Genomic DNA, 18,446 nt, shown 5'->3' on the forward strand with positions numbered 1-18,446 from the left:
TTCATAAGATGATAACTAAGATTTCAGTTTAATTTCGTATAAAAAAGGTTTTGCAGTAATAATTAACTATTTATAAAAATATAACTTTGGTGAAGATATAATTTAGCAAAAAGATGAACTTCATTTAAAAAATATTAACCGTCTTAAAAAAAATATTTTCCAAAATAAATGGTTATTATATAAATTATAATCATAAAATAATAATTTAGAAAATACTGTTATTTACCCATTTTAATGATTCTCTTCAACTTTTTTCTTATTATTTACAAATTTCTTCATGGTTAAAAAAGGATAAAAAACAAAAAAAAAAGGACTTATTCCCACTATCACTGTAAAAAACACACGACACCTTTCTCTGGTGAGTCCCTTTTCTTACTTTTCAAAGTTGTTGCAAGATTTCTTTCCCGTTTACCTTCCAATCTATCTCTCTTTCATCACTGTGAGACTCCGAATCATGAAAAATTCGATTCCACGATCGATTTTTACTTTTCACCACTTCCTTAATCTCTTCTTTAATTCCGCTCCCTCCGCTCCTTTTTTCAAATCCCCTCTCTCTCATCCGCCATGGAACAACAACTCTCTGACATTGAACAAGTGCTCGAGTTTTTACGAAAAAATGGGCTCTCAGACTCCGAATCTGCACTCATGGATGATATCCTCGAGAAATCCCATCTGGCTTCTTTCGATTTCCAAAGATTCCTCTTTCCTCTAGTTCCACCCACTATTCCATCGGTTAAAATTCCTGCTGCTCGCCTTCCTCCCTCTCCGCCACGGCAGATGATGGAGGAGGTTGAAGGTTCTTCAGATGACGAGTTTGTCAGCTTGGGTTCTTCTACTACCGATTTGTACTCCTCAGGTGACTCCTCATTTTGCCGATTGTTTGAATTGTTTAGTAATATCAGGGTTTGCTTTTCTCGGAATGAAGATCAACTGTTTATGTGTTGATCGGCGCTAAAAGATGTTTCTCTCAATAAAATTAGACTTAGTTCACTGAACTCAATGTTTTTAGTTTGGATTTGGGACCACAATTTGTCTTGTTTTTTTTGTTGTCTTCAATTTAAATTCATTGTTTTCTCCCCTCGATGCCAATGTGATTGAGATCAATTGCGTCTTTAGTTACTTCCCTGAATCCCTCCACAATCGTCAAAGTCTAGACTCTAGAATGCATCTTTAGTCATCCATTTCCATTGAACTGACGAACAAGCTTAAGAGATCGATGGTTATTGACTATTTTGGTTGATAATGGTTTGTGCAGAATTCACAAATCCATATGGAATAAGAACCACAAGAGGGGTTAGTTCTCATGCTTCATCAGATACATTATCCCAATTTGATACAGCTCGTGATTACCATGATTTTGACTTGCAAAATGACCTAAACTGGTATACAGAGAGAGATGAAGACTATTCTATGCCGCCATTGTTTGACAATTCGGATCCCTTCAGTGGTCCAACTGAGGACAAATTTGTAACAACTTCAGAAAAAGAGAATGGTCAACCTTTTCTTGATCCTATATTCGACCCTTTTGAACAAACAAACTATCTGGATAAACCCTGGCCTTTGACTTCCATTGGGTATGTCAAAGATGGCGTTAAAGTCACTGATTATTATGATTTACATGGAAAGTATATTGAGCAGGACCTAAATGGTGCAACTGTATATAACTCAAATAAAGGAATTAGCTTTAAAGATTTTCAAGAAACTGACACGGGTTGTAAATCAGATGTATGTAGTTGGTGTCTCAAAGAAAATAAAAGAACTTGCGATTGTTATCTTCTTGGGGTTTCTAATAATACCCATGAACCACAAAATCAGGTGGGTCAAAAAGATGTTGACTTTAATGTGAAAAGTGATTCAGAGGGTAAAAAAGATCATGACTTTAAAAAAGGTGATGTGGATGCCACCAATGATGATCTTTTGATGCATGGAAATGAAGATGAATATGAAGTATTTGATTTAAGAATTATACACAGGAAAAACCGGTTAGTGACTAATATTAATGGTTATTGGGGTGAGTCTCTTTTAAGTTTATGTTTGGAAATAAGTAAATAATTTCCTTTTTTGGCTTATGTAGGACGGGTTTTGAAGAAAATAAGGATTTACCTATTGTTATAAACAGTGTGATTGGCTACAGATATTGTGTTACTGAGTATCTTGGTTCAGCTGCATTTAGCAAAGTTGTTCAGGCACATGATCTTCAAACTGGAATTGATGTTTGTTTGAAGATTATAAAGAATGATAAAGATTTCTTTGACCAAAGTTTAGATGAAATCAAGCTTTTGAAATTTGTAAACAAGTATGATCCGGGGGATGAACGCCACATTTTACGCCTTTATGATTATTTCTATTTTCAGGTGAGAATATGAAAGTATCTGACACAACAAACTTTCAGCTTTATTAACTTTTTTATTATGTTGTTGGAAATTTTACAGGAGCATCTTATAATTGTATGTGAGCTTTTACGTGCTAACTTATATGAATATCAAAAATACAACAAAGAATGTGGTGGGGAGCCTTACTTTACATTGAACAGATTACAGGTTCGATAAGTTGGTACTTTTGTATGTATAAATATAATTATATACTATTTCGCAAAAAGTGTTGACTTTTGAAAGTCAAAATAGATTATCACAAGGCAATGTTTGGAAGCATTGGAGTATTTGCATGAATTGGGCATCATTCATTGTGATTTGAAGCCTGAAAATATTCTTATTAAAAGTTATAGTAGATGTGAGATCAAGGTCATTGATCTTGGAAGCAGTTGCTTTCAAAACGATAATTTGTCACTATACGTGCAATCTAGATCATATAGGGCTCCTGAGGTCATTATCGGAAATTCATATGACCAAAAGATTGACATTTGGTCTCTTGGGTGCATCTTAGCTGAGCTATCTTCTGGTGATGTAAGTTATTAACTTATTTTATCATCATTTGTTTTTTTGTTAAATACATAATATAAAAGTTTTGACTTTGAAAGTCAGAGGACATGTAGTAATTAACTTGTTTGTGTCAACTCCAGGTTTTATTTCCAAATGATGCGCTTGTGATTTTACTTGCACGTGTGATTGGAATGCTTGGTCCGATTGATATTGAGATGTTGGAAAATGGGCAAGAAACGGATAAGTATTTCACAAAAAATTTTGATCTTTATCAAATAAACGAGGTTTGTTTTGTCTGCTGCATAATCTTTTTTAAAAAAAGTCATTCCTTGTAGTTCATAATGTTGTTTCTATAATTGTATGTTTGTCTGCAATCACAGGAAACGAATGAAATGGAATACATAATCCCACAAGAAACATCACTTGAAGACCACCTTCAAGTTTCTGATGAACTATTTCTTGATTTTGTGAGGAGTTTGCTTGAGATTAATCCCCAAAAAAGACCAACGGCTAGTGAAGCCTTACAACATCCATGGCTTCATTAACCAGACAAATGTATATGAATCTTGATTTTGTGAGGAATTTTCTTGATTCTGTTTGTTTGTTTATCTATTTGTAATATGGTATGGGTTTCTTTTCTCATACAAAAGTTGCCCTGTTTTGGAGAGGGGGTGTTTGTAGGCTGAGGTGCACATATATATTGAGACTCGAGAGACCATTTTGTTTTGCTTCTCTTTGTCCACACATCATGTAAATTCCTTACAATCACATATATATATACACATGGTGAAGTTTTAATACGCATATATACAAGTTTCTTTTATTTAATCTTTGCGAGATAGAATGAAAATTGACTAATATTAACTTTTAAGTATTTGAAAACTGATAGTTTCTTTTGTTGAGTTGTGCTCAACCTAATATATACCCAGAGTACCCGTGCAATTGGAGCTTGATGATTGAGGGATTTAATTTCACACAAGAGGTTCATGGTTCAAACACAAACACCAAAAATATTGCTAGTCAATGTTTCACGATTGGCCTCCCATGTGAGCCGCTCAAATGGTACAGTTTACCATTTTTTATATATAGGAAAAGTATGTGAGCCGTTCAAATGGTACAGTTTACCATTTTTTATATATAGGAAAAGTATAAACGTAGACTATGATTAGAATAAAGTATGGGAACATACAAATCAATGTAGGTATAGGTCTATACCGTGGGGCCTCCACCCCCACACCCCATGAGATAAATATTCACCGTGTGTAACTATGAGCCTAACGACCGTCAACCTACTCCAAATATTTATCATATAGAAAAATGATGTCGGGTTTGTTTGGGGTCTTTAATTCTCAAGTTACATTTAATAGAACCAAAATTGCAAACCTATACAAAATATATACCATGTGGACAAAACCACAACTTCTCTTTATTTTAGACAAAATTTTAGAATTGTTCAAAAAGTGGTTGAGGATAACTTTCAAAAATGATTCAAATGCAGACATGCATTTTTAAAAAAGTGCAACTTTGGTTCTTTTTAATGTTTCGTTAGTAAAAATTGGTTAAGTATGTGAAATGACCAATTTACTCATTATAAAACCCTACACACCCTCACCCTCACTCTTCTCTCTCTCTCTCTCTCTCTCTCTCTCTCTCTCTCTCTCTCTTATGAACTGTGTTGCTACCTTTCCAGCGACATAACCCATCAACGATGACAATTCGACTCTACCGCCTTGAAAGTGTATGTTCAAGTTTGCAACACCATCACGTGCCTTTTGTTTATTTTACCGCACTACATAAATGCTCTTAGTTAGCATGTTCATTGTAGTAAAAAGTTGTCATGGAATTTAGCTTTATGGAGTCATGGTAGGTAGTCTAGTAAATTATGGAGTTTGTTTCCCATTTATTCTCATTTGTAAGCCTATTAAAAGTTATGCTTATTTTTTGAATATGTAACACCAATAAAGCATTCTTCTATGTATATTGTTCCCTTCTTCCATTATTATCTTTGTGCAGCTTTCTACTTAGTTAAGTACTACATTCTCATTTCTTGAAGGGTACTAAGTCACATTGAGTGTAATCTCAAAGTCAGCAATATGGTATTAGATACATATGGATGATCTTTAAGCGGTTGGTGGAATTAGGAAACTCAACAATCAAAACTACAACTATTGTTGACGTGTGTGTGACGTCTTACATGCAAGGCCAAGATTTGTTGGAGGTTGTGTATAGAACTGAAGTCAAGCAACCAGAAACCGAAGACAACAATGAGGTTCTACAGAAATGGAGAATTAAGGTGGGAAAAGCAATGTTTGTTTTGAAGACGACGGTTGAAGAATATGTGCTCGAGCATACACAGGATGTGCAGACACCGAAAGAAGCTTGGGATACACTCACTGAGTTATTCTCAAAGAAGAACGACCAAAACTCCAGTTTTTAGAGAATGAGTTGTTATTAGTGGCACAACGGGACACGGCGATCACACAATACTTTCACAAAGTGAAGATGATATGTTGAGAAATTTATGAGTTGGACCCAGATTCTCTTATCGGTGATACTAGGATGAATTGGATTAGCATCAGTGGTTTAAAGCCGAAATTTAGGAGCTTTGTAGCTGCCCTATAAGGATGGCAGCAAACGTAGCCATTCCTTATTGAGTTCGAAAATTTGTTACCTGGACAGGAAGCACTAGCCAAGCAAATGGGAGGAGTCTTTTTAAAGAAAAAATGAGGCTCTCTATTCAAACAACGGTAAAGGAAAATTCAAGAAAATTTTCCAAGCTGGGTCCAAGAAGAATGATGACAAAGTGAAGAATCAAGAAGAGGAAAGAAGTTACCATAAAGATGAAAGCTCAAAAAATCGCTATAATTGCGTAAAATGTTCTTTAATCTGCTTCAACTACAAGGAAAAAAGACATAGCAAGGAATTTCCTGTCAGCAAAGGTTGTAGAATGTAATGCTTGTAACTGGCTAGACGTTTAAAGTATAATAATAATTATATATTTGATTGAATAATTAAAATCCTTGGATATGGTAATTGTTCTTCGTACGCGTTACAAGCTAATAAATTGTAACACCCAGTTTTAAAAGTACTTGGTTGTGGCTTCGGAGGCCAAGGGTATAGGCATAATGTGAAGATTCGGTCTTTTATGGGTCTCGGGTCTTATTCGGAAGGTTTTAGGTTTGGGGGTGTAGCTAGGAGCGTAGGGCTTCCCGCCACCTTTTCGTGGATATAAAGTTCGTCAGAAACGGACTTAGAATGAAGGAGTTATAGCACTTTGAAGTTATTGGAAATATCGGTCCCTAATGGAGAAAAGTGGCAAGAAGGTACCATAAATGCAAGGTGGCCAGAGCGGAAGTACGCCCAACGTAAGTTGGGGGTACGCCCAACGTAGAGGAGTAAGTGGACGCGAATGTGGGAGGAGTACGCCCAGCATACGCTTAAAGTTCCTAAACCCTAATTTTGGAGCTAAGCACTATATAAAGAACATAATGCCCTAGATATCAGCCTCCCTCTCATTCTTAGATAGCCACCATGAAACCCTAATCCTTCTTTGAGTTTTCTAGGAGCTTAGGAGGTCATTAGAGAGCATTTTGGTGTTGTGAATCCATTTTCCAAGCAAGTGAAGAGCAAAGCAAGGTGGTGGTTCAAATGAGAAACTGTAGATCCGAGATTGTTGCTTCATTTCAGATCATCTTGAGGTATAAAGCCTTGAACTTTCCTCAAGTATGCTTAGATCTAGTGTAGTGATGTTTTGGACCTTTTTGGTCCCAAGAATGGATCTTTATGGTTCAAATCCGATTCCTAGGCTTAGAGTTGCCACTCTCAATGCCAAATGAGTCCTTAAGGCAGAAAGTTGCCATCTTGGGTGCCTTATTGGGTTCATGCATGAGTTAAGATCACTTTTATGAAAATAGAATACCATTTTTGGAGTTTGGGCTTATTAGGGTCATGTAAAGTTACCAAGTCAGTGACTTTATGGATTAAGACGATGAAGAGGATTTAGATTTGGAATAGAGTATTAAGTGATTAATGGGAAAAGTGACTTAACAGAGAATTACATTGGGCGTACATGCATTTACGCGTAGCGTACACACCATGTAGCTTGTACGCCTATCGTACAGAGGAGTACGCCCTGCGTACTCAACAGAAGTGGGATGTGCATGTTTTGGGCCTCATGTTGGGCCATACAGTGGACTTTGGTTCTTTGGGCCTTAGGGGGCCATCAAAAGTTAGATAATTTGGGCCAAGAATATGTTTGGGCTTAGGGTAAGGCCTATTAGAGGGATTTGGCTCAATTTAGCAAACCGGGCCGTTAGTAGGCCACTAGTGGGCTTGGGATGTCTACCTAGTATTGGGCCTTTCATATTATGGTTTTTGGGCCTGAGTTTTGGACCAATTTAGATAAGGGATAAAATGGTCATTTTACCCTAAGGAGGATTGTTGGTTTGGACTAATTATTATTTGGGTAATGGTAGCTCGGGGAGTCGAGAGATCAACAGTTTAGGGATCTGCCACCTAGTAGCGAGAGGTTTATTCGCAGGATTCTACAATCAGCTTGTGAGGTGAGTTTTCTCTAGTATGAACAGGTCTAAGGCGCTAATGCCGGCCCTTTTATGTATGTTAGTGTATACCAAATTTAGATCCAATGTTGGGGTTAGCCCGATGTAGTTTATATGCTTCCGGATTACGGTCTAATGTCAGGTGGTACCCGAGGAAGGAATACATGTTTAGTTATACTTTTTGTCTTTGTGATACTTGTATGTGCCTGGTAGGGAGGTGAGTGTGGGCGGGGGCACGTATCTCATCACTAGCTGAGTGTGGATGGGGTTCCATATCTCATTATTAGCATAGTAGTGTGGGGCCTTGAGACTAGGAGTTATAGTGTTGTGTTTGTTTGTTATGTACTAGCATGATTATGATTGTATGTTCGTATGTGTATAGCAGGCGGGGCCCAAAGACAGGCGGGGCCTAGTAGAAACAGATCTGTATACCGAGCTGGGCTCGATGCCAGGCGGGGCCTGATGCTGGATTCGAGCAGGCTAGGCCCAATGTATGTGGTTATGTGATTATGTGCATGGTATGTGGTAGTTTGGGGAGAGTCACTAAGCTTCATGCTTACGGTTTTCAGTTTTAGTTTCACGTACTTCTAGTAGCATAAGAAGAGATCGGGATGACTGCATTGCACACACCACGATGATATAGCCTGGGATGTTTACTCTGATGTTTTGATATGATACTCTGATAATGTATTGAAATACTTTGACTTATATTTTGATGAAATGTTTTGATAACTGTGGTTTATTAAATCGTTTAAAACAAAATTTTTGGACCGTATTTGTGGGTTGTTTCAAGTTGGTATCAGAGCCTTGGTTTAAGGGATTTGGGCATACTCTCGGGTGTGTCTGAACTCAAACTGAGGACTTGGTATGAAAATTTTCAGAGGAAAATCATTTTTATAAAAGAACTTTGAGAAAAAGAAAAGAATTTTGTAAAGAGAAAAGGACTTTGAAAAAGAGAAAATGGTGTGGTGCATGCAATCAGTCGGGCTCAAGTAAGTACTCCCAAATTACCCATACAAGTTAATGTTATGATATGTTTATGAGAACTGCATGATAGATTAGGGCTAAGGATCTAGGAGGGATGCCTTATGTGCCTGTTATATGTGTATCAGCTTTATGAATTGAATGCTAGTAGAGATTAGTCAGTGATATGATGGCATGATTAGGGCATGCTTTATTATGTTTACTCTATGCTCGAATGTTGCTTGCTTTGTGCTTTTAGGAGTTCTAGTTATCTTTTAATAACTACTAAACGAATATGTTAAGTTACATATTGCATTGACTAAATAATTTCAAAAGGTTAGGTCTAGCTCTATTTCGCAGCTCTTGTCTGAGTCCAACCGTTGTAGGGTAGGATCTCTCATTCAAAGAATTATCTAGTCTTAGTGATATGTAATGGTATTCGCGAGCTAGTTAGGGGGAGATAGGAGGGACTTATTATGCAGTTGATGTCGGAGAATGAGATGGTGATTACCTTAGGACAAGCCTAAGATAGGATTTGTACTGGGAGCAGTAGTAGTGAGAAGGGACTTGGTGGAGTCAAGGCAGTTCTTGAGGAAAGTACGGATAGATGTGGAAGGTAGTATGGGCTCATACTACTGAAAGAAGAGGATCCGTACTCGAATCAAGGAAGGCTGAGATGAAACCGGTAACCTTGTAGTGTGTGTGTGTGTGATCCCTCGATAGTGATGAGTATTCTAATGGTTGTTATGATATGTTGCAGCATGGTGACATTACGTGGCGGACCAGTATGCAGTTAAGGTGTTGGTGAGGGATCAGGCTCGGGCTCTGGAGTCGGGCATCTCAATGAGCAAATGAGAGAGTTTCTTTCAACTGAGATTATGCATAGTATTTTAGACCAGGCTCCTGTGATCTTTGGTACGGTCAAGGAGGGCATTATGGAGATTTTGGACGAGAGATTGGGTGCGATCTGCACTGAGATGGCGGCCATGATGGGGGCATGCACAGTGACGTTTAGGGAGTTCAGAGCCTGTGGAGCTCCAGACTATCATGGGGCTAAGGACCCCAGTGCTAGCAGTCGGTGATTGGCAGATGTCGCCAACGCCTTCCGTTCTAGCCGGTGTCCCGAGGGGGACAAGGTCCGACTCGCCTCCTGTCTTTTGAAGGACAGAGCGCGTGATTGGTGGGAAGGGGTTGGACATGCTATTGGGGATGATGTCGCGTTGGATGCGATGACATGGGGTGACTTCTTGGCCAGGTTCAAGGCCGAGCTTGCACCAGTTATTGAGGTGCAACAGTTAGCATGGAAATTCCAGGACCTCCAGCAGACTATAGATACAGTGGCGGAGATCACCGCCAAGTTCAGAGATAGATCCCTTCTTATTCTGCGGTATGTGGCGGACGAGGATATGAAGAAGGCTCGGTATCACGAGATGCTAAGGAGCGACATCTGGCAGTTTGTGTCCTATCCAGCTGCAAGACACTGGAGGGTATGATTGCTTGAGCTAGGGAGAAGGAGATTGACTTAGAGGCAGATAGGAAAAGGAAGTCGGACAAAGCACATACATCTGCAGGATCGGGCAAGAGGCCCAAGACATCAGATTCTAGATCGAGAGGTCATCATGACCGTAGCCGCTGTGGCAAGTGCGGTAGGACACACGAGGGTGCATGTAGGAACGGTAGTGGTGGTGATTCTGGTTGCTTCAAGTGTGGCCGGATCGGTCATTTTAGCGGGGATTGTACCGCTATCACCGCACAAGGATCATACCTGATCTACTTCCATTACAGTCAGCGGGGCCACAAGAAGGCCCAATATTTGAGTTTGGCTGTAGTAGGACATGTAATAGCACCTGCCCTTGCGACATTGAGGATCACAGACGGCCGTCAGGGCCAAGCAGAGACGCCTGCGGCGAGGAGCAGGGCTTTCCAGTTGCTTACAGAGGAGACACGAGCAACTTTCGATGTTGCACGTGCGTATCTTTTGTTTTCCTATCAGTTTTTATCTATGATTTTATTACTATTGTCTCGCATCCATATGAGTAGTTATATCTTGGGATATATTCATATTATATGTCGTCTGCATACCATGGGTCTTAGGGTGGTAGTGTGGGGACGTCTCCTTATAAATAGGGTTCTCAAGATGCGGTAGTTGTAGCAAATGTGATTGGAACCCGAGAAGTGTTCCGACAGTCTTTAGGGGTCTTATTGCTTTAGTGTCGGTTAATTTTGGGAACACTAACAGTGGTAAGTGTTAGTTGTCAGCAAGATTTATCACTGGATGATACGAAGGATTGGGGATCTTTCTAGTCGGGTGTGCTATAAGATGTTAGTTTAACCAAAGTGGGGGAGGGTTCTCCAAGGGATCGGGACCAGAAGGAAGTGTGGATTTAGGATGAGTTCGCATTCTCGTCGGGAAGGAAAGCCGCCTAAGTGGTTGATTAGATCGAGGGGTATGCGAGTTGGGAGTTTGGGAAACTTCCCAACGTAAGGTTTACGTCCTTTTTGATGTTTGATAGTTGGCTTTAGGGACCAGGTTGAGGAAATTCTTGTCAGGAAGTGAGTTCATCCAGGATGTTAAGCCATGTGCATGATCGGCGTGGAAAGTGTTGTAAGACTACGAGATTAGTGTAACATTCACTAGCAGCCAGACAGCGTAGGAAATGTTGTAAGACTGTGAGATAGCCACAACATTCATTAGCGACTAGTTAGCGGAGTATGGGCAGGGGCCCGTATCTCCTAGTTAGCGGAGTGTCGGTGGGGGCCCGTATCTCCTAGTCAGCGAAGTGTGGGCGAGGCACGTATCTCCTTATTAGCGTGATCAGAATCATGAAAGGATAGGTAGATATGATTCGAGGTGAAGTGGTGCTTGCGTAGCCCTAGACAGGTGAGACCTGAGAGCAATGTCACTCCGTAGTACGGTTTGGGTGAGACCCGTGGGCGAGGACCGTGCGATCATAGCAAGGCAAGTGGTACCTGGCAGAGACCGAGGGGTCGAGATATAAGATCGGGGATTCCAGGATTTATAGAGCCAAGAGTGGCAATGTGGATAAAGCAGTTTCGATAGCCTAAGTTTCGTCGGAATTCGTTGGGAGCGACTAAGAGGGTGTTCATTGGTTCAGTAACCGGGCGGAATCCGGTATTTCAGATAATGGACAGATAATTTTGGGCCTGGGAGGTCCTGGTTCCTTCAGAAGGTAGATAAGAGACAACGTGATGTTCAGGAATAAGTAATGATTATGATGGTTCTTATGCGTAGGGTAGCTTGTGGATCGAAAGAGTGAAGACACTTAGAGTTGGATTAAATAATCTTAGAGTAATTTATTTGACTATGTTGCGCAGCTCTCGTCTTGCAGGGATGAATCTTTTACACGAAGGATTATCTAAGCCTTCTATCAAGTATAATTGTCCTGCGGATGCTTATGCAGGGGCAGTCTGTTAGGGAGACAGATCAATATGGATTTGGACACTGGAAGGTCAGAAGTGAGTTGCTGAAGCTTGAAGTTTGCTTTCTTGGAGATGGAAGTTCGACTGATTTTTCGGTTGCCTAAAGAAGAATGGATTACGCGTAGAACCACAGTTGCGTTCCTTGAATTTTTAGTTGGATTCGGGTATGAGTAAGGAGTGATTTCGAGGAAGAAATCCAATTTAATTGGGGGAGAGTTGTAACACCCAGTTTTAAAAGTCATCGGTTGTGGCTTCGGAGGCCAAGGTATAGGCGTAATGTGACGATTCGGTCTTTTATGGGTCTCAGGTCTTATTCGGAAGGTTTTAGGGTTGGGGGTGTAGCTAGGAGCATAGGGATTCCCGCCACCTTTTCGTGGATATAAAGTTCGTCGGAAACGGACTTAGAATTAAGGAGTTATAGCACTTTGAAGTTATTGGCAATATCGGTCCCTAATGGAGAAAAATGGCAAGAAGGTACCATGCATGCAAGGTGGCCAACGCGGAAGTACACCCAACGTAATATGGGGGTACGCCCAGTGTAGAGGAGTAAGTGGACGTGGGTGGGGAGGAGTATGCCTAACGTACGAGAAGTACGCCCAGCGTACGCTTAGAGTTCCTAAACCCAAATTTTGGAGCTAAGCACTATATAAAGAACATAATGCTCTAGATATTAGCTTCCTTCTCATTCTTAGACAGCCACCACGAAACCCTAATCCTTCTTTGAGTGTTCTTGGAGCTTAGGAGGCCATTAGAGATCATTTTGGTGTTGTGAATCCATTTTCCAAGCAAGTGAATAGAAAAGCAAGGTGGTGGTTCAAAGGAGAAACTGTAGATCCGAGATTGTTGCTTCATTTCAGATCATCTTGAGGTATAAAGCCTTGAACGTTCCTCAAGTATGCTTAGATCTAGTATAGTGATGTTTTGGACCTTTTTGGTCCCAAGAATGGAGCTTTATGGTTCAAATATGATTCTTAGGCTTAGAGTTGCCATTCTCAATGCCAAATGAGTCCCTAAGGCAGAAAGTTGCCATCTTGGATGCCTTATTGGGTTCATGCATGAGTTAAGATCAATTTTATGAAAATAGAATACCATTTTTGGAGTTTGGGCTTATTAGGGCCATATAAAGTCACCAAGTCAGTGACTTTATGGATTAAGACGATGAAGAGGACTTGGATCTGTGATTATAGCCTTTGGAATAGAGTATTAAGTGCTTAATGGGAAAAGTGACTTAACAGAGAATTACGTCGGGCGTACATGCATGAACGCGCAGCGTACACACCATGCATCCTGTACGCCTAGCGTATAGAGGAGTACGCCCCGCATACTCAACAGAAGTGAGATTTGCGTGTTTTGGGCCTCGGGTTGGGCCATACATTGGACTTTGGTTCTTTGGGCCTTAATGGGCCATCATAATTCATATAATTTGGGACAAGAATATGTTTGGGCTTAGGGTAAGGCCCATTAGAGGGATTTGGCTCAAGTTAGCAAATTGGGCCATTAGTGGGTCACTAGTGGGCTTGGGAAGTCTACCTAGTATTGGGCCTTTCATATTATGGTTTTTGGGCCTTAGTTTTGGACCAATTTAGATAAGGAGTAAAATGGTCATTTTACCCTAAGGAGGATTTTTGGTTTGGGCTAATTATTATTTTGGTAATGGTAGCTCGAGGAGTGGAGAGATCAGCAGTTCAGGGATTTGTCAGCTAGCAGCGAGAGGTTTATTCGCAGGATTCTATAGTCTGCTTGTGAGGTGAGTTTTCTCCTGTAGGAACGGGTCTAAGGCACCAATGTCAGCCTGTTTATGTATGTTAGTGTATACCAGATTTAGATCTGTTGTCGGGGTTAGCCCGATGTAGTTTATATGCTTTCGGATTACGGTCCGATGTCGGGTGGTACCCCGAGGAAGGAATGCATGTTTAGTTATACTTGTTGTCTTTGTGATACTTGTATGTGCCTGGTAGGGAGGTGAGTGTGGGCGAGGGCTCGTATCTCATCACTATCTGAGTGTGGATGGGGTTCCATATCTCATTATTAGTAGAGTAAGGGCGGGGCCCAAGATCAGAGGGGCCTTGAGACTAGCAGTTATAATGTGGTGTTTGTCTGTTATGTACGACCATGGTTATGATTATATGTTTGTATGTGTATAGCGGGAGGGGCCTAGAGACAGGCGGGGCTTGGTAGAAACAAATATATATACCAAGCGGGGCTCGATGCTAGGCGAGGCTTGATGCCAGATTCGTCTGATGTCGGGCGGGGCCCAAGGTAGCGGGCTAGGACCAATGTATGTGGTTATGTGATTATGTGCATGGTATGTGGTAGTTTGGGGGAGATTCAATAGACTTCGTGCTTACAGTTTTCAGTTTTGGTTTCAGGTACTTCTAGTAGCAGATGGAAGAGCTTGGGATGACTGCATGGCACCCACCACAGTGATTTAGCTGGGATGTTTACTCTGATGTTTTGATATGATACTGTAATAATGTTTTAAAATACTTTGACTTATATTTTGATGAAATGTTTTGATAATTGTGGTTTATTAAATGGTTTAAAACCAAATTTTTGGAGCGTATTTTTGGGATGTTTCATAAATATTTAATATATACATGATATGTAAACAAATATTAGATTATATAATATTTGTAGAAAATATTAATATAAAAATTATTGTTAAACGATAAAATAACATTAAAATAAAAGATTATTTTGGGTAAATAGTATAAACGAAACTCATACAAAACGTAACCACAAGCACGTAGATATAAAGAACGCTTAAATAAAGTATAAATCATATATATGTATACACACACAGATATATATATATATATATATATATATATATATATATATATATATACATACATATTTACAAGTCATTTGAAAGGTATCAATGATGCTGTCGATATAAGACTAATATTGAATAATTTCGACATTAGTTTAGTACAAATATCATTAAATCCAGTTAAAATAGTATTACTAAGGGTCGTTTAGTCATTTAAGTAATTATAAGGGTGCTTTTTGAAAATTTGTTTACAACTATGAAGCTCTATGAAACATTCTAGGCTTTCAGGCATTTTCAAATTCTTCCTTTGGTATTTAAATTTGTCATTTTGGCACTTGAATTGGTTGGAATTATCCTAAGAGGCCCTAGTGGCAAATTGGTAATTTCTTGGGAGCATGATTAGTACATTGGGTGTATATGTGGTTACGCTAAGTGTACTAGGGCGCGCCCGAGTACGCTAGGTGTACACATATGTACGCTGGGCATACATGTGTCCACGTGAAAACCCAAATTTTTAGAGTTTGTCGAGTATTTAAGCATCTTTATGGACCCTTTTCCCCCATCTCTTTAATCTCCAAGTTCTGGAATCATTTTTGGCATACCCTAACCTCTCTAGTGTGTGTGTGTGTGTGTGTGTGTGTTTGAGCTAAGAGTGTGTTTCTTGTGTGGTTGAAGAAGAAGAAGTTCCATCAAGGTGATTGGAGTGTAACACCCATAAAATTCAAGCCAAATTAAAACTTTTTAATACATTTTAAAGCCATCAAGTTACTATAGTTTGTTTTCAAAATGGTTTAGACATCAGAGTATCCCCAGAATCAATTCATAAAACCATAAAATAAGAGGAGCTGTATGATCACGCCTTTGCCTTCCTGTGTTCATCTGATTTACCTGAAACCATAAACTGAAAACTATAAGCCCGAGAGCTTAGTGAGTTACCCCCAAAATACCAACCTCAAATAATCATAATCATATCATATCAACAAATACATAACAACATGCATAATGAGTCATCAACCTGACTGGACCGCCTCACAAGCCTTCAGTCTATCTGGACTGCTCTCCGAGCCTTCGACACATCTGGACCGCCACGTAGGGCCTACAGCCCATCCGGACTACTCGTCGGGTATGTTGGCCTACAACACAGAGCAGGACCGCCTCAACCAACCCCCAATCAAAAAAACATGTGCACATAAATATCATACGCTAGCTCATTTCATATAATAGTTAAACCGATCTAACAGATCACCAATCATAGCAACATCCCGATAACAGGGATACAGACCTAACCGGTCACTAACATAGCATCATCCTATAACCAGGACAATCATGTGCACATAGACATCATGTAACACTAGCATGTGTGTGTGTGTGTGTATATATATATATATATATATATATATATATATATATATATATAACAGTCCAACCGATCTAACATATCACAAAGCATAGCAACAATCCTATAACCAGGATATCGACCTAACAGGTCACTAACATAACATCATCCTATATACTAGGATACCGACCCAACGGGGTCACTAAAGTATAACATATCACCATCCTAACTACCAGGATGTAAATCAGTAAGCATAACATGCAATAAACTGAATACAATCCATAAAGGGCCGGCCTTGGTGCCTTAGACCCTGTTGATATAGTGAGGAGAACTCACCTGACACTATTGAAGTCCCGCCGATAAAACTCCAGCTGCTGGTTGAAAGATTCCCGAACTGTCAACATCAAACAACACCCAATTAATAATTGGGTTCCAAGCCCAAAGTCCAACTCACATACTAAAGGCTCAATATCCAAGTAATGGGCCAAAGCCCAACATATGGCCTAATTTTCCAAATTGGGCCCACATCCTCATATGGGCCTTACCCTAAGCCTATCAACATATTCTAGTCCTTATGATCATTCTTGGATGACCCATTAATAATCCAATTACCAAAGCCCAATAGAAAGGCCCAAAAGAAATTAGGGTTTCATATAAGGTGACAATTAGGGTTAAGTGTTTCTCACTTAACCCATTTAAGGACTTAATCCCTTAAGTCCCTTACTTTGCTAAACAAGTCATATGTTATGATTGGGCTTAATACACGATTCCATTCCAATGGCCCAAAAGTGGGTCTCGATAAGTCCAAGCCCATAATCCCAAAATTAGGGTTTTCACATGAAATGATGATTAGGGTTAAGTGTTTCTTACTTAACCCATTAAGGACTTAATCCAATAAGGACTTAATCCATTAAGTCCATTATTGCCTTAAGTTAGTTTGCCAATGATTATTATTTGATATTTCAAGTTATGAAATAATCTCGTGTGTGTCCCGATTAATTCTCAAAATTAAGGTTTTAAGCCATTAGGATTTCCAAATCCAAATTAGGGTTTCCTACCCAATACTAGCCCATTAGTCAACCGGTTGGGCTTTTAGGTCACTTTGGGCCTCATTGGGCCCATTATGATTTTATTAGGTCAATTAGGGCTTTATTGGGACCCATTAAGCCCACTAGAGTTTCATTAAGCCCATTAGGGTTTCAAGCATCCCAACGAATCAATACCACAATGTAAAGCACACCGCCACCCGACACGGCGGCCGGTGGCGGCAGCCACCACCTCATGGTGGTGGTTAGGGTTTTCTTTTCCATTATTTCACTTTCTAGTTACATGTTACAATGCTTATACCTAAAATATTCACACACACACACACACACACTAAAAAGACAAAGATACACACAGCCACCCTATGGTGGTCGGCGGTAGTGCATGGCGGCAGCCACCACCTCACGGTGGTGGTGGTGATGGCCTTCTTGAGATTCCAGCTAATATAAACACCATACAACAGTAACACACACATTCTTGCTCGGAAATAAACCCGACACCCACCTGAGATGGGCCGCGGCGGCAGCAGCAACATGGAAAGCGGGCAGCGGCGGTCTTGACGGCAGAACTTTCCCACGTCGATGGCTGCTTCGAACGAAAGCAACAACTGTAGAGGAACGGACCCATCGGTGGTCCTCGTTTCCTACAGCAGCACCTGCGGTGGCCACAACTCCAATGATCTTCAGCAGTCCCCTCTTGGCCATTCACGACGTCTGGCAATGAAGTTGGACACAAGATGGTCGTCTGTGGCAAATGGCGGTGAAGAAGGGGTTGGCGGAGGATGGGAGAGTAATCAACGAGCGAACAACAGCAATAAACATGCACTCATTACTGGATTCCATCGTTGTTCTTTACTGCCGGCGACAGGGGCGTTTGACGATGCTAGGTGGCCAGGGTGGCAGCGGCGTCGAAGATGGGTGAGGCGAGTGTGGCGACTGGAGGATGAGGAGCATTTAGGGTTTGGTTGCGTTCAAAGTGAAGGGGACGAGGGTAAGCAGCGGCTTAAGTCCCGTTCTCATATGAAAGTTGACACATTTTACAAGTTTGGCCCTTGACTTCACAATTTAATTCAGATAGAGTCCAATATTTACACTATAACCCCTGCTCTACAAAATTCCTTTCAACACAAGTCCAAAAATTACCAAACAACCCCTAGCATCCAGATTCATAACAGCTTAAGTCCCAAAAGTTACCATATCGCCCCTCCATGACAAATTCTTGGCAAATAAATCAAAATTATACTTTAACCCTCGGAAATCAAAATTATATCATTTGGCTCCCCAAAACCAACACCCCACTAATTATTATTCGAATTTGGACTGTAACAATATAATAAAAAAAATCACTTATGGGGGTTTCAGGTCTATTATTTGATTATTCTATTTTAAACGGGATGTTACAACTCTCCCCTACTTAAATTTGATTTCGTCCTCGAAATCGTTTCATATCAT

General features: G+C 40.2%; 1 protein-coding gene across 2 annotated transcripts; it reads left to right on the forward strand.

Annotated features, from left to right (window-relative positions):
• Nucleotides 1-388: 388 nt before the first annotated feature.
• On the forward strand, nucleotides 389-3,707 carry LOC145069331 (uncharacterized). Of its 2 annotated transcripts, XM_079016264.1 has the most exons (8): nucleotides 757-856; nucleotides 1,256-1,293; nucleotides 1,391-1,982; nucleotides 2,075-2,354; nucleotides 2,433-2,540; nucleotides 2,625-2,903; nucleotides 3,020-3,163; nucleotides 3,260-3,707. In XM_079016264.1, the coding sequence occupies exons 3-8, from the start codon at nucleotides 1,411-1,413 to the stop codon at nucleotides 3,422-3,424; spliced, it is 1,548 nt and encodes a 515-aa protein (XP_078872390.1). In that variant the 5' UTR covers nucleotides 757-856; nucleotides 1,256-1,293; nucleotides 1,391-1,410; the 3' UTR covers nucleotides 3,425-3,707. The 2 variants fall into 2 exon arrangements, with proteins under 2 accessions (XP_078872389.1, XP_078872390.1); XM_079016263.1 differs by having other exon boundaries at nucleotides 389-856; nucleotides 1,256-1,982.
• Nucleotides 3,708-18,446: the final 14,739 nt, after the last annotated feature.

Source organism: Lactuca serriola, chromosome 8, assembly GCF_051521515.1.
Source record: "Lactuca serriola cultivar US96UC23 chromosome 8, Lser_US96UC23_V15, whole genome shotgun sequence".
Lineage (NCBI taxonomy): Eukaryota > Viridiplantae > Streptophyta > Magnoliopsida > Asterales > Asteraceae > Lactuca > Lactuca serriola.